The sequence below is a fragment of the Pollachius pollachius genome (genome assembly GCF_949987615.1).
Source record: "Pollachius pollachius genome assembly, chromosome: 6".
Taxonomy (NCBI): Eukaryota; Metazoa; Chordata; class Actinopteri; order Gadiformes; family Gadidae; genus Pollachius; species Pollachius pollachius.
This window is the reverse complement of record NC_136939.1, coordinates 1,835,984-1,856,909: the sequence shown is the minus strand read 5'-3', so window position 1 is coordinate 1,856,909 and position 20,926 is coordinate 1,835,984. Positions and strand designations below refer to the sequence as shown.

At 52.9% G+C, this 20,926-nt stretch overlaps 1 protein-coding gene across 4 annotated transcripts in view; it reads right to left on the bottom strand.

Annotated features, from left to right (window-relative positions):
- Nucleotides 1-20,926, bottom strand: part of acaca (acetyl-CoA carboxylase alpha) — a 60,998-nt gene that overhangs the window by 16,818 nt on the left and 23,254 nt on the right. The window contains exons 21-43 of one of the 4 annotated variants that reach the window (XM_079738484.1): nt 20,065-20,165; nt 19,625-19,713; nt 18,902-19,026; nt 18,121-18,234; nt 17,628-17,741; nt 16,860-16,949; nt 16,620-16,738; nt 14,898-14,921; nt 14,070-14,192; nt 13,168-13,311; nt 12,820-12,922; nt 12,400-12,507; nt 12,247-12,303; nt 11,925-11,969; nt 10,490-10,531; nt 7,565-7,780; nt 6,855-7,010; nt 5,778-6,002; nt 3,630-3,785; nt 3,111-3,257; nt 1,977-2,246; nt 1,553-1,650; nt 294-414 (exon numbers count right to left, since the gene is read on the bottom strand). In XM_079738484.1, coding sequence (XP_079594610.1) covers nt 294-414; nt 1,553-1,650; nt 1,977-2,246; nt 3,111-3,257; nt 3,630-3,785; nt 5,778-6,002; nt 6,855-7,010; nt 7,565-7,780; nt 10,490-10,531; nt 11,925-11,969; nt 12,247-12,303; nt 12,400-12,507; nt 12,820-12,922; nt 13,168-13,311; nt 14,070-14,192; nt 14,898-14,921; nt 16,620-16,738; nt 16,860-16,949; nt 17,628-17,741; nt 18,121-18,234; nt 18,902-19,026; nt 19,625-19,713; nt 20,065-20,165 — 2,787 coding nt within the window. The remainder of the gene's footprint in view (nt 1-293; nt 415-1,552; nt 1,651-1,976; nt 2,247-3,110; nt 3,258-3,629; nt 3,786-5,777; nt 6,003-6,854; nt 7,011-7,564; nt 7,781-10,489; nt 10,532-11,924; nt 11,970-12,246; nt 12,304-12,399; nt 12,508-12,819; nt 12,923-13,167; nt 13,312-14,069; nt 14,193-14,897; nt 14,922-16,619; nt 16,739-16,859; nt 16,950-17,627; nt 17,742-18,120; nt 18,235-18,901; nt 19,027-19,624; nt 19,714-20,064; nt 20,166-20,926) is intronic. The other 3 variants (XM_079738485.1, XM_079738486.1, XM_079738487.1) reach the window with 3 other exon arrangements.

Genomic DNA, 20,926 nt, shown 5'->3' with positions numbered 1-20,926 from the left:
CTGTACAAATAAGATTGAATAGAATTGAATGATGAATTAGAGAGGGTGCAACTAATTGTGAATGAGTGAATGGGTGTGTGAATGGGTGTGAATGAGTGGTTGCATGCATTACTGAATGAGTGAGTTTTTTACTCTGCAGCCCAGGGTTAAAAATGTTTTTAAATCATACATACCCCATACATAAATCACAATACCTGTAGTATCCAGGTTTGAACAAAGACAGCAGAGAGGTGGCGTGTGAATGAATGAGCGTATGAACGTTATGAAGGCATGAATAGAGTTGTGCTCCTCACCAGGTTCATGGTGATGATCTCCTCGTAGGCCAGAGACGACTCTCCAGCGATCATCCCCGAGCCCTTCAGGTTCTCAACCCCAAGACCCTCCTCCTTACCGATGATGTCCGTGATCCTGTACCTAGGGACCCCCCCACACACACAAGGTTAACACAACCATAGTACTGGACCACACACACACACACACACACACACACACACACACACACAAGGTTAACACAACCATAGTACTGGACCACACACACGCAAGGTTAACACAACCATAGTGCTGGACCACACACACACAAGGTTAACACAACCATAGTACTGGACCACACACACACAAGGTTAACACAACCATAGTACTGGACCACACACACACAAGGTTAACACAACCATAGTACTGGACCACACACACACAAGGTTAACACAACCATAGTACTGGACCACACACACACAAGGTTAACACAACCGTAGTGCTGGACCACACACACACACACAAGGTTAACACAACCATAGTACTGGACCACACACACACACACACACACACACACAAGGTTAACACAACCATAGTACTGGACTACACACACACAAGGTTAACACAACCATAGTACTGGACTACACACACACAAGGTTAACACAACCATAGTACTGGACCACACACACACAAGGTTAACACAACCATAGTACTGGACCCCCAACACACACACACACACACACGGTTAACACACCCATAGTACTGGACCACACACACACACACACACACACACATTTACACTCCTTTAATTTCCCTTAGCACGAGCACACACACACACACACACACACACACACACACACACACACACGGTTTACACTCCTTAGTACCCGGCCCCACACACACACGCACGCCCGCAGGAACACACACACTCCTTTAACCTCCCTTACTGGGGTTTATCAGTAGCAGTTTGTAACCACATCTCCCTCATTTCTCATCTGGGTTTAATAAAGTGCATCTTATTTTTATATGAGAATAGCTCTGCATTACAATACTGGTCAAAATAATAATAATATATGATGATAAATGACATTTGGCGGAAACCAAATTCATCCAAAGAATGTCTCTTGTGCCTTCGGTCTAGGCACGGTCAGCTGGGAATGGAACTCCCAACTCAGAACTAATGCCTTGCTCCACCAGCTGTACTTAACGGGGCCATTATGACAACATGAATCCTGACTGAGGAAGGGGGAATGATGAGGGGTTAGTGATGAGGGGGCAGTGATGAGGGGTGATGAAGACTGACCTGGATTCCCCTTCGTCCTCCACGTGTTCACACTGCACTGAGTTCAGCGCTGAGACCTTCTTATAGTCCTGGGGGGTCAGGTACAGGTACTTGAAGCCCTGCAGGAACACACACAACCCTGTTTAGACACGGTTTAGAACCACAAACCAACTTGGAACAAAACCAGTTTAGAACCACAAACCAACTCGGAACTCAAACCGGTTTACAATCCAAACCAGTTTAGACACAAACCAACTTGAAACTCAAATCAATTTAGAATCTCTTTAGAACCAAACCGGTTCAGAATCCCCTTAGAACCGAACCAGTTTAGAAGCCAATCCAACCTAAAACTCAAACCAGTTCAGAATCAGTTAAGAACATAAACAAACTCGGAACCAAACCAGCGCAGAACCAGTCTGGCTGCACCGGCGGCTCCGTGCCGTACCTTGTAGGGGTCGGCGGGGTCTTGCCACGCCACGTGGAACATGTGCCTGATCTCCTCGGCCAGGCCGATGCGGGCGCCGCTGTTGGCGGCGATGTAGACGCGCGGTATGCCGTCGGCGCGCGCCATCTCCGACGCCTGCAGGAACAGGACGTCCTCCTGCGGCCCGAAGGACCCGATCTTGTGCGTGATGTCATTGCTGATGACGATGACCTCGCGGCCGGACGGGTACTCCGGCGTGCGCATGGTCATCCGCCACGCCACCATACCGATCTGGGTGGGGGGGGGGGGGAGATGGGTCAGAGGGCGGCGCCCCGATGTAACCATGGGAACAGAGGGTCCCCGGATTTAGAGTCGGGGATCGGTAAAGTCCATCTCGTTGTGTGGTTTGTTTTAATGATAAAAAATGGAAAGGTTTGGAGACGTAATCTGAGACATCCTTGCAGTTATCATCACATTAAAGTTGAAGTTGTTTGGAAATGTGCATAAAGATTGTAGTGTAAAAGAGAAGTTGTGCATTATGGTTCAGGGGAAACTAACAGTCTTCGTTATATAAAAACAATTTGACTGTTTAACCGGACAAACGAGCCACAGATGTGCAGAGCCACCTAGAGAGCAGAGGAGGTATTACACATTCTAGCTGTAGATATTATAGATACAGGCTGTAGCTATTATAGATACAGGCTGTAGCTTTTATAGATACAGGCTGTAGTTATTATAGATACAGGCTGTAGCTTTTATAGATACAGGCTGTAGCTTTTATAGATACAGGCTGTAGTTATTATAGATACAGGCTGTTCTAGCAGCCATGAAGGATATATAAATAGACAGGGGGAGGGACAGAGACAGAGAGACAGAGAGAGTCTGATGATGAGGAGAGAGAGCAAGAGAGACAGTTTATGAAAGCTGGAAAAAGAGAGACAGATTATAAGAGACAGAGAGAGGGAGACAGATTGAGGGAGAGACAGACGATAAGAGAAAGACAGATGATTAGAGCGGGACAGATGACGAGAGAGAGAGACAGTTCACGATGAGAGAGAGGCAGATAATGAGAGAGCCAGAGAGAGGGCGAGACGATAATAGTGAGAGAGCCATAAACTGAGAGAGCGACAGACGTTGAGACGGACAGGGTCCCACCTCGTTGCCACCGGGCAGGCGGTTCATCTGCACCAGCTGGCCCTGCGGGTCCAGAACCAGCTCCGTGAAGGTCAGGAGCTCAGAGGGCAGAGGGCATTTGGGCAGGTCGGCGAACGCACCGCAGGAGGCCCAGTGCTTCTTCAGGGCCTGGACACACACACACACAAACACACACACACACACGGTTTATGTTTTACCGTGACTCTGGTATTGATATGTAGCATTACGCGGTGTCTTGGTAGTATGTTGGATTATTTTGGAAAGTGCATCATGTCGGGACGAGGCTGACCCAAGAGGCGTGGCTGAGGCCTACCTGTTTGAGGCTGAGTGAGGCCTACCTGTTTGAGGCTGAGTGAGGCCTACCTGTCTCAGGCGTGTGTGAGGCCTACCTGTCTCAGGCGTGTGTGAGGCCTACCTGTCTCAGGCATGTCTGAGGCCTACCTGTCTCAGGCGTGTGTGAGGTCTACCTGTCTCAGGTGTGTGTGAGGCCTACCTGTCTCAGGTGTGTGTGAGGCCTACCTGTCGGAACATCTCGGGGAAGTCGTAGACGTAGGTGGTGCCCAGGCTCTGGGCCTGGAAGCGCTTGGACTGCAGCAGGTCCTTGGTGACGTAGGGCGTGTTGATCAGCATGCCGTGCAGCGGGCCCTGCTTGTCCCCGTAGGCCTGGAACATGATCTGGACACACAGGGGGGAGACGGGTCAGGAGAGGGAGACGGGTCAGGGGAGGGAGACGGGTCAGGGGAGGGAGACGGGTCAAGGGAGGGAGACGGGTCAAGGGAGGGAGACGGGTCAGGGGAGGGAGACAGGTCAGGGGGAGGGAGACGGGTCAGGGGAGGGAGACGGGTCAGGGGGAGGGAGACGGGTCAGGGGAGGGAGACGGGTCAGGGGGAGAGGGAGACGGGTCAGGGGAGGGAGACGGATCAGGGGGAGAGGGAGACGGGTCAGGGGAGGGAGACGGATCAGGGGGAGAGGGAGACGGGTCACGGGGAGGGAGACGGGTCAGGGGGAGAGGGAGACGGGTCAGGGGGAGAGGGAGACGGGTCAGGGGGAGAGGGAGACGGGTCAGGGGGAGGGAGACAGGTCAGGGGGAGGGAGACAGGTCAGGGGGAGGGAGACGGGTCAGGGGGAGGGAGACAGGTCAGGGGAGGGAGACAGGTCAGGGGGAGGGAGACAGGTCAGGGGAGGGAGACGGGTCAGGGGAGGGAGACAGGTCAGGGGAGGGAGACAGGGTCTCCAGAGACACGACATGAAACAACGAGAACTAAAAGAGCAATGAGATGAAGTGAAGAAGAGAGCGTGTTTTATTTCTGCTGGCTGGGATAAGGGCTGTGACTTAGCCCTACTGTGTTATTATGGTCTGCTGCTGTTTTCGCTGTGGGACTTTTGATGTAAAGCACATTTTGAAAAGTGTATTGCAATTCATTTTCACACATACTTTGATTGTTCAAATTGAATCGCTAGTTTATCTGATGTGACTTTACTGGTTATATATTATCAGATATCAGATGGTTTCACATGTTCATCTCTTAACAGTTACAAGACACAACATTAGGATATGTTTTTGTTTCCGCTTTACACACATATTCAACCAAAAACAAACCCACATAACAGTGACATGAAAAACGACACGCAACAAACGACAACAAATGGCCCCGATGTCTGTGGTGGATGGTATGGATGGAGAATGGGCTCACCTCACCTCAAGACCCCTCAGCGGACCAGAGGCAGCGCAGACGGCCCTCACACACACACTCAGCTACACACACACTCACCTCAACACACTCCGCTCCGACCACAATCATCTCCACACACACTCCCAGCCACCAAGTCTAGTTCTGTTCTGCTGGTCTCCTCGTCTCTGTTTCTGTTCCCCTTCACACTCTGAGGACAGGGCTCGGAGCTACTAATGAAACCACATGTTCAGGGTGCTTGACTCCCAGTCACTGGAGTCACTTCCCATCTGCCGACTGCTTCCCTCCAGGCAACTTTGAGCAAGAAGCCCTAAGCCCTAGCTTCCCCCAACTGCCCCAGTCCTGCTCCCCCCTGCCCCTCCCAGCCTTCCTTAGTCTGAATAAGTTGCTGAGGGGGGAAATCGTCTAAATTACAAAATGTATAGATAAATGTATTTATTGAATACTAAATAATAAGGAGAGGGTGGAGGGGGAGAAGGGGGAGGTGGAGGAGAGAGGGTGAGAAGGGGGAGGTGGAGGAGAGAGGGTGAGGAGGGGGAGGTGGAGGAGAGAGGGTGAGGAGGGGGAAGTGGAGGAGAGAGGGTGAGGAGGGGGTGGAGATGAAGGAGAGAGGGTGAGGAGGTGGAGGTGAAGGAGAGAGGGGGAGGAGTGGAAGGGTGGAGGAGAGAGGGTGAGGAGGGGGTGGGGGTGGAGGAGAGAGGGTGAGGAGGGGTGGAGGTGGAGGAGAGAGGGTGAGGAGGGGGTGGAGGTGGAGGAGAGAGGGTGAGGAGGGGGTGGAGGTGGAGGAGAGAGGGTGAGGAGGAGGGGGAGGTGGAGGAGAGAGGGTGAGGAGGAGGGGGAGATGAAGGAGAGACGGTGAGGAGGTTGAGGAGGTGGAGGAGAGAGGGTGAGGAGGGGGAGGAGGTGGAGGAGAGAGGCTGCGGAGGGGGTGGAGGTGGAGGAGGGGCAGATGGAGGATGAGTGTGAGCGCCCCCACCTGTCGGTCTTTGGGCCCCACCTGTCCCGTGCGGGAGTCGGTGACCTCCTTGTACAGGCTGATGTCCAGGTAGTAGCCCGACTCGTTGGTGAGGAACAGGCGGATGGGGATCTGGTGGCCGGTGGGCGTCAGCCGGATGTTGATCTTCAGCTCGGCCTGAAGCACCCGCAGCTTCCAGAGGCGGCTGCCGTAGCGCATCACCATGGAGCGCACCGACTCCTCGATCTGGGGGGGGCGAGGGTTAGGAGGCGCGCACGAGGAGAGGGAGAGGGTTCTACGTCAGGGCTAGGGTTCTACGTCAGGGTTAGGGTTCTACGTCAGGGCTAGGGTTCTACGGCATGGTGAGTGTTCTATTTTAGTGTTCTACAACAGGGTTAGGGTTCTACGTCAGGGTTAGGGTTCTACGTCAGGGTTCTACGTCAGGGTTAGGGTTCTACATCAGGGTGTTCTACGTCAGGGTTAGGGTTCTACGTCAGGGTTAGGGTTCTACGGCATGGTGAGTGTTCTATTTTAGTGTTCTACAACAGGGTTAGGGTTCTACGTCAGGGTTAGGGTTCTACGTCAGGGTTCTACGTCAGGGTTAGGGTTCTACATCAGGGTGTTCTACGTCAGGGTTAGGGTTCTACGTCAGGGTTAGGGTTCTACATCAGGGTGTTCTACGTCAGGGTTAGGGTTCTACGTCAGGGTTCTACGTCAGGGTTAGGGTTCTACATCAGGGTGTTCTACGTCAGGGCTAGGGTTCTACGGCATGGTGAGTGTTCTATTTTAGTGTTCTACGACAGGGTTAGGGTTCTACGTCAGGGTTAGGGTTCTACGTCAGGGTGTTCTACGTCAGGGCTATTGTTCTACGTCAGGGTTAGGGTTCTATGTCAGGGTTAGGGTTCTACGTCAGGGTGTTCTACGTCAGGGCTATTGTTCTACGTCAGGGCTATTGTTCTACGTCAGGGCTAGTGTTCTACGTCAGGGTTCTACATCAGTGTTAGGGTTCTACCTCAGGGTGTTCTACGTCAGGGTTAGGGTTCTACGTCGGGGCTAGTGTTCTACGTCAGGGTTCTACGTCAGATGTCGGGGGCTGACCTTGGAGGGGTCCATGATGACGGTGGGGACGAAGTTGAGGAAGATGTGGTTGCAGTCGGTCCTGACGGTGGTGTTGTTGAAGGCCACCTCCAGCTCGTCCATGGCCTCCAGCAGCAGACGCTCCGCCTCGTTGTGGAGGTACTCGAAGGAGGCCTCCTGCAGGGGGACCACACCCGTCAGAACCAGGTCTGACCAGGGACCAGGTCTGACCCGGGACCAGGTCTAACCCGTGACCCGGGACCAGGTCTGACCCAGGACCAGGTCTAACCCGTGACCCGGGACCAGGTCTGACCCAGGACCAGGTCTAACCCAGGACCAGGACTAACCCGGGACCAGGTCTGACCCGGGACCAGGTCTGACCCGGGACCAGGTCTGACCCGGGACCAGGTCTAACCCAGGTCTAACCCAGGACTAGGTCTAACCCAGGACCAGGTCTAACCCAGGTCTAACCCAGGTCTAACCCAGGACCAGGTCTAACCAGGGACCAGGTCTAACCCAGGTCTAACCCAGGACCAGGTCTAACCCGGGACCAGGTCTGACCCGGTCTAACCCAGGACCAGGTCTAACCCGGGACCATGTCTGACCCAGGACCAGGTCTGACCCGGTCTAACCCAGGACCAGGTCTAGGTCCAGGGGGACCAGGTCGGGGTCCAGGGGGACCAGGTCTGGGTCCAGGGGGACCAGGTCTGGGTCCAGGGGGCGGGACCCACCTTGGTGACGAGGTCTGAGTGGCGGATGATGGCGCGGACGAAGAAGCGGTAGTCGGTGACCTCGATGCCCTGCTCCACGCGCGCGGCGCCCAGGTACAGGTGCATCTTGTGGTTGGCACAGGGGATGGCCGTCAGAGCGAAGTTCCTCATGCGGTTCAGCTCCAGCTGGAAGGCCAGCGCCGGCTCCAGGTGGCGGTAGATACGGTCCTCCTCGAACTACAGGGGGAGACCGTCAGAGGGGAGACCGTCAGGGGAGACCGTCAGAGGGGAGACCGTCAGGGTGAGACCGTCAGAGGGGAGACCGTCAGGGGGAGACAGTCAGAGGGAGACCGTCAGGGGGAGACCGTCAGAGGGGAGACCGTCAGGGGGAGACAGTCAGAGGGAGACCGTCAGGGGGAGACCGGCAGAGGGGAGACCGTCAGAGGGGAGACCGTCAGAGGGGAGACCATCAGGGGGAGACCGTCAGGGGGAGACCGTCAGAGGGGAGACCGTCTGGGGGAGACCGTCAGAGAGGAGACCGTCAGAGAGGAGACCGTCAGGGGGAGACCGTCAGGGGGAGACCGTCAGAGGGGGGACCGTCAGAGGGGAGACCGTCAGGGGGAGACCGTCAGGGGGAGACCGTCAGAGGGGAGACCGTCAGAGAGGAGACCGTCAGGGGGAGACCGTCAGAGGGGAGACCGTCAGAGGGGAGACCGTCTGGGGGAGACCGTCAGAGAGGAGACCGTCAGGGGGAGACCGTCAGGGGGAGACCGTCAGAGGGGAGACCGTCAGAGGGGAGACCGTCAGGGGGAGACGGTCAGGGGGAGACCGTCAGAGGGAAGACCGTCAGAGGGAGACCGTCAGGGGGAGACCGTCAGAGGGGAGACCGTCAGAGAGGAGACCATCAGGGGGAGAGCGTCAGGGGGAGACCGTCAGAGGGGAGACCGTCAGAGGGGAGACCGTCAGAGGGGAGGGCGTCAGAGAGGAGACCGTCAGAGAGGAGACCGTCAGGGGGAGACCGTCAGAGGGGATACCGTCAGAGGGGATACCATCAGAGAGGAGACCGTCAGGGGGAGACCGTCAGAGGGGAGACCGTCAGGGGGAGACCGTCAGAGGGGAGACCGTCAGAGGGGAGACCGTCAGGGGGAGACCGTCAGGGGGAGACCGTCAGAGAGGAGACCGTCAGAGAGGAGACCGTCAGGGGGAGACCGTCAGAGGGGAGACCGTCAGAGGGAGACCGTCAGGGGGAGACCGTCAGAGGGGAGACCGTCAGAGAGGAGACCATCAGGGGGAGAGCGTCAGGGGGAGACCGTCAGAGGGGAGACCGTCAGGGGGAGACCGTCAGAGGGGAGACCGTCAGAGAGGAGACCATTAGGGGGAGACCATTAGGGGGAGAGCGTCAGGGGGAGACCATCAGAGGGGAGACCGTCAGAGAGGAGACCGTCAGAGGGGAGGGCGTCAGAGAGGAGACCGTCAGAGAGGAGAACGTCAGGGGGAGACCGTCAGAGGGGATAACCTCAGAGAGGAGACCGTCAGGGGGAGACCGTCAGGGGGAGACCGTCAGAGAGGAGACCGTCAGAGACACCATCAGGGGAGACCGTCAGAGAGGAGACCGTCAGGGGGGAGACCGTCAGAGACACCACAGAAAAAACTGCAACTTAATATATTCATCCCCCTTTCAGATTTTTAATGATGTGTTGCAGACACTTTACTTTACCAATGTATTGGTAATGTGTCTACGGTGTCTTTTTATAGCCTGCATATGTTTCCTGTTTAGTAAATTGTGTTTATGTTTTTATGGGTCTTTTAGCTAGCTGCTGCCTTTCTCGGCCAGGGCTCAGCTGTCAAAGAGACTACTGTCTCAACGTGGCTACCCTGGTAGAACAAAGGATAAAAATAAAAAGACCAGGTCCAACAGCACCAGCAGAAGAGGACTGAGGACGGGTGTGTCCAGTGCAGCGTTCCTCTGTGTGAGCTGATGTATTTACGGGTCGCAGGACATCACAGACTCATACGCTACAGATCTTTGACCAGCTGTTATTAAATCATAAATCAGTAAAAGGTTTAAAATGTCGGATAAAGGTCTCGTTAAGATGGGGTTTGCAAGAAGGTTAGGACCTGAACCAAGGTCAGAAGGTTATGAACCACTGGCGTAGTGATCACCGTTCGAAAGGTTCTGGGTTCGAAACCCCATGTCCACCGGTGCCTTTGACCCCTGCCCATTCCTTAGACGACGTCTCTCTGGATGGAAGCGTCTAAATAGTGGACCAGTGGGAGTAATGTAAAGTGTTATTCTGGGGGTGCTTCTCGTTATCTACACTAAAAGGCAGCGCCGCTACAAGTCACAGCTACCAGGGACGTAGGGCTATCACGGCGGTCATTAGCAGCAGCCAATCAGGAGACGGGATTAGCACGATTTCAGAAGTGGAAGCGGGAAGATGCCTTTGAGCCACACGCCCGCATTCAGTCAATTAACGCCAAGGCAATCTCCATCTTGGACGCTCTCCTAATGGGTGTCATCTCTCTTAAATGGGAGACATAATTAAATAGTTCATTACTTTAATGAGTTTCCGTGGCGACGCTGAAGAGAGCCAAACGAGGGGGCTGATGGGAGAGCGATCGTGATGTACACGAGTCCTACAATGTGTGTGTGTGTGTGTGTGTGTGTGTGTGTGTGTGTGTGTGTGTGTGTGTGTGTGTGTGTGTGTGTGTGTGTGTGTGTGTGTGCGTGTGACATTCATCTTCCTTATGAACGTTTATATTTAGAAGTTTAAATATTATTTCTACATTGATATATCTTTTTTTAAATATACATTACTTTAAACTCGCTAATGTACTCAAGGAATATCTTATATTGTCGTATCTTACCCTCGCTACAGTGTGTGTGTGTGTGTGTGTGTGTGTGTGTGTGTGTGTGTGTGTGTGTGTGAGTGAGTGAGAGTGTACCTTGTCTCTCGCTCGGAACGTGAAGAACTTCGGAAACTCTCTCTGTGGGAGAGAGTGGTAGTGAGACGGAGGGAGGGGGGGAGAGACAGAAGGAAAGAAGTGTTGAGTTAACAACAACAGAGAAGATCCACAACATCATGTTAATGCCCCCCGCCCCCCTCCCCCTGCTCCAGCGGTGTGTTTTGGTTGGGCGGACAGCACATGCATTTAAAGTGCATCATTTGGCTGAGCGGCCCGGACAGTCGCCTTGAAACCAAATCACGGAGCGTGGGTCGGAGCCGGGAACGCCGCCGCGGCTCAAGTGAGCGTCGCTCGGCGTTCATCAAAAGCTCGTTTACATTCAGAGGACCCCTCCCGCCCTCCCCCGTCCCGCGGTAATGGGGGCGCTGTCCGACCTGCGGCGTGAATCAGCGTGTATTCACGCGGACCGCTTGAGCACATAATGACGACGGAGGGAAACACACGATGTGTAAAAACCCCCCTTACCCGCCCCCCCCCCCCTCTCCAGACAACCAACCGACAAACCAGCGCGCTCATGAATAAAACATCGGCTCTTTCACCCCACATTTCCATTTCAGGACGGGCAGGGCTGGGCCTTTGTTTTGCCGTGATTCTGAGAGACACCGCCTCTCGACCAATCAGAGGGCTGTTCATCACCTCTCTCTCCCCCCCCAGGACTCGGCGGTAAACACAAACGGCGCCGGCAGAACCGCAGACTCACACGGACGAGCGTCACGCGGGCAGCGGTGATTCAGCGGCGGGGAGGTTGTGAGAGGAGGGAGGGGGGAGGGGAGGGAGGGGGTGAGAGGAGGGAGGGGGTGAGAGGAGGGAGGGGGTGAGGGGAGGGAGGGGGTGAGGGGAGGGGGGGCGTATGGTAGTGAGTGTTTGGTAATCGCCGGCGAGGGTGAGTCGACTGCTGGCGTACGTCACTCTCACTGAGCGCGGGCCTCAGGCGGCGGCGGCGATTACGGCTCATCAGACGACGGTCGGGGGGAAATCACGGCTCTATTGTCGGGGCGGCGGAGGGGAGGCGTCCTCAGGGCGTAACCCGAGGTTGGGATCCTCTGTCATTATCATCAGGGCGTGTTGCACCACCAAGGAGAGGCCATGAGGAGGTGCTTATGTCAGAGAGGAGGAGTAAATGCTAATCGCGCCGTGAGCTAGCGGTGGTGGTGGTGGTGGTGGTGGTGGAGGAGGGATGGGGGTCTGAAACGTTACTACCTCAGGGTTAAAATCTGAATCCCTACAAAACGTTTGCCCCTCTAACCGGGGACGTGGTGACACATATATCAGAGGTATGGGGACTTTGATATCGATGCATCTCGGCTGGTGGAAAACTGTACAACATGCTGAAAAAACTGAAGAGGATCTTCCTCAACTCATGCGTCTTTAAGGAAAGTTTTGTTGATTTCCCCGGCACCAGGAACATACTCACATGGAACCTCTGGTCCACCTCACAGTTGACCTGCTTTCTGAAGTCCTGCCAGAGCAGAGTAGGCAGAGAGCAGGGAGGAACGGGAGAGGGAGGCGTACGGGGAGGGGAAAACCAGATTTCAGATCACACACCAACAATTACTGCTACTGCATTGAAACAGGAACACTCGCATGCACATTCCAGGGCAATTCGGTTGTTATTGGTGATTTCAGCGATTAGGCTAGCTGCCAAACGGGAGCGCTTCAAAAGAGTTCTTTAGAACGGCCTACAGGGAGGACAGAGTGAGGAGGTTTAGCCGGACGTGGGCATGCAGACCGCCTACCTTCTGGGCCACCAGGAAGGTCAGCCTGCGGATGCCGTGTTCGAACAGCAGCGATTTCTGCGGGGAGAGAGAAGAGAGGACGGCAGAGCGAGGGTGAGGACACAGCGTCTCGAGCGAACGGGGAGGAGGAGAGGAAGAGGCTGATAGGCTGACCTTGGACTGGGTGAACTCCCGGAACATGGCGGCCAGCCCGTCGTCCTCGATGTCGCTGTCCGTCTTGATGGCCACATTCAGGATGTGGATGGGCTCGTCCACGATGCTCTGGGGGGGGAACAACGGTCTGACTTAACCACCGCACGGACACCATCTTGTAGGGTTCTGGTGGTCTGAGAGGGGCGCTACCCATCAACCGCTGACTGCCAACTGCTAACTGTCAACTGCTAGCGAAAAATTGCTAACTGTCAACTGCGAGCCATCAACTGGCCAACGGTCAACAGTCAACGGTCAACGGTCTGCTAACTGCTAACTGCTACCTGCAAACTGATAAATGCTAACCGTCAACTGCTAAATATCAACTGCAAACTTCTAGCCATCAACTGCTACCTGTAAATGCTAACTCTCTGAGCTGGGTACCTTGACGTCGTCCTCCCCGTACAGGACCGGGTTCCCCCCCTCGGGGAAGGTGGGGCTGGGGGGCGGGGAGTCCGAGAAGCAGCTCAGAACGTCTCCGATGTTCCTGTAGGACAAAAAGACGGATCCACGGTCACCCCCCAGGTCATACGTGTAGCCCGGGTAAAGTCTTTTCAAAAAGAGGCAAAAGCTGAAATATGCAACGCATCTACTCATGATGTCATGATTCTACAAATTAAGCAAACTGCGGTTTCAGCAAACAACGAAACCACAAAGCAGAAGCACAAACAATAAGCTGTGATGTTAGGCTGGCCCAACGGGCGGCCTGGATTAGGGTTGACTTGCACTGACTTGGTGAACTCCTGGAAGGAGCGGAACGCCACCATGGCGCCCATACGCTGGCAGGGCGGGGTGAAGGAGTTGTCCAGCAGGACGTCGCTCACACTGGACATGTGCACCATGCCGTAGTGGTTCAGGTTGGAGGAGAAGGACATCCTGTTGGAGGAGGAGGAGGAGGAGGAGGAGGAGGAGGAGGAGGAGAAAGACAAGGAGAAGGAGAAGGAGAGGGTGAAGGCGTGAGAACAAACAGACACGACCCCCAGATTCACCAGACCCTGCGGCCTGGTTCTCGGTGAGCTCTGTCGGGTTCCCATCCCAAGAAAGGCTTTGGATTCCATCTACAGGGGGTCTCCGTTTGACCACCAGGTAGGCGCTGACGGTCAATCTACCTACGTGTGACATCACAAGTGGGAGTTCTACATCTCCCAGCTCTACGGTGCATGGATAGATCCACAACCCGGTCACATCCTTGGTGGACGGTACCGACTGATGTGCGGATCCATCCATCAGACACCCACTTGTGAGGTCACCAGTGGATAGTTTGTGAAATGTCGTGTAACGACCGATCAGCCTCGCACCTGGTGGTCGAACAGGGGACCTTTAAGCGTTTAGAAGTGTGGGACACGCAATGTCACGCGCTTTAAAGACCCTTAGAGTTGAATTAAGAGTGAATTACGGGTCAGTAAAGAGTAAGAAAACCACAGATTCACGATAAGAATTCAATGAATTCACCCCAGAAAGCGATGATCGCAGAAGGTTACGAGTGTCTCAGATACGAACCCTCACCACAGACGATAAAAACAACCAAATTAAGTAACCATATTAGCCCTTGACGGTTTCGAGAGTTCCCAGAACGCTCCGTGTTAGTTCACTGATTGTCCCAGAGCGAGAGAAGGGTTCTGAATGGTCCAAACCTGTCTGCGTCTGACTCAGCCTCCTTATCCGTGTTAGCCTCGTCTATGCTAACATACTGCTGTATGCTCCGCAATTTACCCTCCGACGCCCTCCTGCCGTCCAATATGGGGACGGAAAGTCTCCTGGGAGGACAGGCAGACGGGTCAGAGCATTCCCAGCGGTACACACTGCTGTTCCTATCGGCCTCCAGTTAAACTGGAGAAGACGCGTCATTCCAGAAGAGACGGACGGTGAAGGAATGGGAAGGGTAGGCACAGGAATCTGAAGGAGGCCTACAGTGTCGGCTGCGGATATCGGGGGATTTGAACCCGGTACCTTTCGGCGCCGGGAGTCAAACACCCTACCACGACAGTATGCTGCCCACTATTGCAGTTCCCCCTTTATTTTAAACACTTTCTGACGGACTCATGTCACATAATGGCTTCACCCAGTACTATATTATAAATGTCCGGGTCCATACTAATGAGGAAACACATATGGACCTTTACTTTATACCAACAAACACAGACAAACATAAGTACTACACACTCTTACATACGTGGTGTTTGTTAAGATCATGCAACTAGCTAGCCTACTGCGTCACTGATTACCTAGCGCTACATAGTGATTAGCTAGTCTACTGTGTCAGGTCTAGCGCTACCGACTGATTAGCTAGCCTACTGATGAGCTAGCACTACATAGTGATTAGCTAGCCTACTGATTAGCTAGCGCTACATAGTGATTAGCTAGCCTACTGTGTCAGGTCTAGCGCTACAGACTGATTAGCTAGCCTATTGGGTCAAGCCTACGGCTACAGACTAGCTGGAATAGGAAGAATTTTACTATACCTGTTGAGGGTGGGGATGTTCCCTCTGCAATCAAACATCATAACATTGTTACCATGGAGATAGTGGCAGGCATCAGCCAGACACTGTGTGTGTGTGCACGGCGCATGTGTGTAGAATGTTTAAGGGCACATTGAAGCAGGTGATGAACGAGAGGGGGGGGGGAGGGGGTTCTGCTCTTCATGTTAAACGGCCCCTCCTTCACCACCAGGTGGGGGGGGTCGATTGGCCGTTACGAGCCGTTTAAAAGCCATGTCGTTGTCCACTTGTGACATCACAAGTGGGAGAGTCCACCCAGATGCATGATGGGTAGATCAACGCCACTGTCCCACTCGTGATGCCCCTAGTGGATCGTTATGACTCATCGACCTCCCACCAGGTGGTCCTCCACACACACACACACACACACACCTGGTTGTGATTGCTAAGGAGCCAATCACAACAGGTTAATGCGGACACATGACACGGGCTGCATGCGACAGCGTGTGGCGGCGTTTGACGGGGGTGGGTTATAAACTAATCACAACACATCTACAAGAAGGAACACACTAATCACAACACATCTACAAGAAGGAACACACTAATCACAACATATCTATAAGAAGGAACACACTAATCACAACATATCTATATGAAGGAACACACTAATCACAACATATCTATATGAAGGAACACACTAATCACAACATATCTATAAGAAGGAACACACTAATCACAGACAGTGGGTCACAAGAGGAGGAGGAGGAGGAGGAGGAGGAGGAGGAGGAGGCTGCAGCTTCACAGATATTCCACTCCAGATAAAAGGTGAATATTAACCAGGATTTGACGAGACCAATTCAAATTGAATATAATATGATAATAACAATAATAACACGAGTTGAGTCATTTATCATAAAGGATTTACAAGCATGGCTGGCCTCACACTCTTGAGGAGATAGTGAATGATTTAACTTCTGTTTGAATATATCTTTTATCATTTGGCATGGCCATCATTTTTGTTTTATGAAGAGCATAAACGGGTTTATTGCAGCATGGCTAGGGGGAGGTCACTCATTCATAGCAGCATGGAAGAAATACCGCCACACTTTAAAAGTGATAACAGATAAAGAACCAAAATACTTCTGACCTTGAACTGTCTGCGACTACTCTGCTGAAAGCCTTTCAGACACAAGTGCTTTTCAATCAGGAATTTGACTAATCTGTCAAATCTGCTGTTTGATTAATCAATACAGCATTCTCATCAGTCGTTCCTGGTATCCTGTTTTCCTACAAACATTCTTTGTAGGAAGTATGGGATACATCCTCAACGAATGTCTTCTTTATGGAGCAGATATACTTCAAGAACTGGGTCTCTTCCACGATGCCACAAACTGGGATAGAAGCGGGATACGGAGGGAGGAGAAATGTGTGTACCTGTACGTCCAGGAGTGAGGTATATGGAGACACACACACACCTGCGTACGTGCGCGCATGTGTACGTCTATGTTTGAGTGTGTGTGTGTGTGTGTGTGTGTGTGTGTGTGTGTGTGTGTGTGTGTGTGTGTGTGTGTGTGTGTGTGTGTGTGTGTGTGTGAGTGAGAGAGAGAGATCTGATGCAGATTTGTGCAGGTCTGTGTGTCTCCATATACCTCACACTGTGTGTGTTCGGATCGATGTGTGTCGTGTGTGTGTACCTGTGTGTGTGTGTGTCCATGTTTGTGCGTATGTGTATGTGTGTGTGTGTACCTGTTGGGATGGGAGGTGGGCAGCATGAACTGGAACTCCACCACGCAGGTGTTGTCGCGGAGCTGCCGGTGCTGAACGCTGTTCAGCTCGTAGGCGATGTAAGCCCTGCGCACGTAGACCTGCTCACCAGCAGAGGGCGCCAGAGGAGAGGGGAGAAACGGGACATGCATGGAACCAGACTTCAGAGGGAGAGCAAGGGAGAGAGACAGAGAGCGAGATGATCAGTGACCGGTTCTTTACCTCCAGCGCGGCCATCCTCACCACCTGGTTGCTGTGGTAGAAGAAGTTGGGCAGCACGTCAAAGATGGACGTCTCCGACAGGATGAGTTTCTATTGAGAGAGAAAGAGAAAAGAGGGTTGAGACGGAGCGACGGGGAGAGCGCGAGTCTGTGGGGAGAACGATCTTTAGGATCTTTTAAAAAGACAACCGTAATTACAATGTTTGTAATAAACCTTGTTAATGGCGCCCCCTGCCCTACTCGGAGAAGACCCCGTCCCCTACTGGGAGAAAACCCCGTCCCCTACTGGGAGAAGACTTCATCCCCTGCTGGCAGAAGACCCCATCCCCTACTGGGAGAAGACCCCGTCCCCTACTGGGAGAAGACCCCGTCCCCTACTGGGAGAAGACCCTGTCCCCTGCTGGGAGGCGACCCCATCCCCTACTGGGAGTCGACCCCATCCCCTACTGGGAGAAGACCCCGTCCCCTACTGGGAGAAGACCCCGTCCCCTACTGGGAGGCGACCCCATCCCCTACTGGGAGAAGACCCCATCCCCTACTGGGAGGCGACCCCATCCCCTACTGGGAGGCGACCCCATCCCCTACTGGGAGAAGACTTCATCCCCTGCTGGCAGAAGACCCCGTCCCCTACTGGGAGAAGACCCCATCCCCTACTGGGAGAAGACCCCGTCCCCTGCTGGGAGGCGACCCCATCCCCTACTGGGAGAAGACCCCGTCCCCTACTGGGAGAAGACCCCGTCCCCTACTGGGAGAAGACCCCACCACCTACCTGGAGGTTCTCGATGCAGAACTGGTGGCCGTACATGTCGATGGCGGACAGGAAGATGGACTCCACCTGGTTGTGGCGCAGCTCGTAGGACGGCAGGTGGGACGCGATCAGCACCTGGGACATACTCACTGGTTATGGATCACATCCTGACGCGGTCCGTTCTGGAGTTTGATCTCCGAGGTGGTGCTAGTGGAGGTGATGCTGGTGGTGAGTGAGGGTGGTGTTGGGGGAGATGGTGGTTGGGGGGTGGTGGTGGAGGTGGGGAGGTAAGTCGCTGATTGTGGCTGGGAGTTAGGGTGGAGGTGGAGGTGGTGGTGGGTATGGTGGTTGTGGTGGAGGGGTAGGTCGGTGATGGTGTTGTTGTCATGGGGTGGAGGTGGTGGAGGGGAGGTAGGTCGGTGATGGTGGTGGTGATTAAGGGTGGTGTTGGTGGGGGGTGGAGGAGGTGGTACGGAGGTAGGTGGGTGACGGTGTGGGTGGAGTCGGGTCTGACCTGGCGGGCTCGCAGCGCCACCTTGGCGTTGGTGGTTTTGCTGAGCTGGGTGAGCTCCGTCAGGATGGCCATCAGCTCGTCAGTCAGGGTGGGGTCACGGCCGCACAGCTGGTCCTGAACACATGAACTTAGGATGAGCAGGATGAACACATGAACCAGGATCAGATGAACACATGAACTTAGGATGAGCAGGATGAACACATGAGCATACTGAGATCAGATCACCACGCTAACTAATGATGAGCATGATGAACACATGAACCAGGATCAGATGACCACATGAACATAGTGAGATCAGATCACCACGCAATCTAATGATGAGTATGATGAACACATGAACCTGGATCAGATGAAAACATGAAGTTACGATCAGCATGATGGACACATGAACGTACTAGGCTTGGATGAACACATGAACCAGGATCAGATGAACACATGAACGTACTAGGCTCAGATTAACACATGATCTTACGACGAGTGTGATGAACACATGCACTAGGCTCAGATGAACACATGAACCAGGATCAGATGAACGTACTAGGCTCAGACGAGCGCATGAACTTACGATGTGCATGATGGACACATGAATTTACAGTGAGCCTGATGAACACATGAACCAGGATCAGATGAACACATGAACGTACTAGGCTCAGACAAACGCATGAACTTACGATGAGCAGGATGGACACATGAACATACGTGGCTCAGATAAACACATGAGCGCACTAACATCAGATGAACACTTGAACTTTCAATGAGCAGGATGAACACATGAACTTACAATGAGCATGGTGACCAGCAGGTTCTTCTTGGTGACCTGGGCGTGGGAGAAGATGTAGTTCAGCACGTTGGACATGTCTCCCTTATTCTCCTCACGCAGGGCGAACACGCACTTATCGTAGTGCCCTGTGGAAACACACACACGCCGCACACGCACACATACCATTATCATCTAGTTTTCAAGGCAAGTGTTGAATGTACTAGTCATTCGTTGTCAACTAGCACCATCGTGTGGACATGCAGGGTAATTACACCTCTGCCTAAACGCAACATAATGCACGCGATTAAATCCAACCTAACTAAGAGGTAATGTGGTTATAATAATAGCAATAACACTGTCGATTCATTTAGTAAAATCTATGGAGAAGAAGATTGCACCTGTGTATTGATAGTGAGACTATAGGGCAAATGGTAAATAGACCGCATTTCTACAGCACTCTTCTAACCAGTGGTCACTCAAAGCGCTTCACCCATTCACCCATTCACGCACACAATCACACACCGACGGCAGAGTCAGCCGCGCAGGGTGACAGCCAGCTCGTCGGGAGCAGTCAGGGGGGGGCGTCTCGCTCGGGGACACCTCGACACTCAGCTAGGAGGAGCCGGGGATTGAACTAGCAACCTTCCGGTTACCAGCCGACCCGCTCTGCCTCCTGAGCCTCACGCCGCCCCATACGAGACATCAAAGAGTCACACAGGTGCGTTGACGGGGTGACGTAGTTACCGTTCTGGAACTGCACCTCCACCTTCAGGTACTGACGTAGCAGGTCCATCACCACCGCCTTCATGTGGCCCCGGATCGCACTGCGGTACCTGGACACGCACACACACACACACACACACACGTTGACTAAGTTAGACGAGAATAGAGGAAGTCCATTCCTAGTCAGACGGTACACGCTTATTGTATGTTGAACGTACTGGCACTTAAAAATAGTACTTAGCATTGTGTAGCATCTTATCCTAGCTATCTGTGTAGCATACGGCGAATGGGTTAAGCTAGCGATTGTTAGTGCTTGGCACTTGGTTCTATGAACATCCTTACTGTACCTACAGTGACATATTGTTTCTCTTTCTTCTGACAAATGATCTTATTGTAAATCGCTCTTGATAAAAGCGTGCTAAACGCCCCGAAGGTAAACGGTGATCGGAGTGTGTGCGTACTTCTGCACCAACTGCACGATGCTCTGCGTGTTCATGAAGAACACCTCCCGGTCTGACTTGCGGTTCAGCGTGGCGGCGTGGCTGTCCAGGATGTTGGCGATCTGAGGAACACAACACATAGTTAATGCCTCAGTACCACACATCACAGTATTACCAGTATCCTTATTCAGTCACATCATAACGTTGTGTAACCTTCATCATCCTCATCATCTCGTTACATAATCAAATCATTACCATACAAACAGTATAACCAGTATCTTTATTCAGTCTTATCTCTCCGTCACATAACCATCGTAATCCTCGTCATCGCGTTATTACCAGTATCTTTATTCAGTCTTATCTCTCCCTCACATAACCATCGTAATCCTCATCATCTCGTTACATTATCATCATCATATCCATACACACATTAACATTATAACGTTGGCCTGTAGAGAACCACCATCTATCTATATCTATATTTATATATGTATATATAAATATAGATATAGACATTGTTTAGGAGACACTGGCCATACCTCTAAAGAAGAATTGGACTAAGCTCGTCCATTAGGTCATTATTTAGTACAAAGAATAGTATTAATTTATTTAATTTATAAACAGAGGCCTGACAAACGATACTGTATACAATTGATAGGGGACCATAGATAGTGAGTGAGTGAGTGAGTGAGTGAGTGAGTGTGTGTGTGAGTGAGTGAGTGAGTGTGCGTGTGATTGAGAATGGGTGGGAGAGAGAGTGAGAAAGTAATGAGTGATGAGCGATCGAGTCATGAGTGAGAGTGAATAACGAGCGAGTGAATGAATGAGCGAGTGTGTGAGTGAGAGTGCGTGTGAGAGAGAGCGCGCGTGAGCGAGCCTTTGA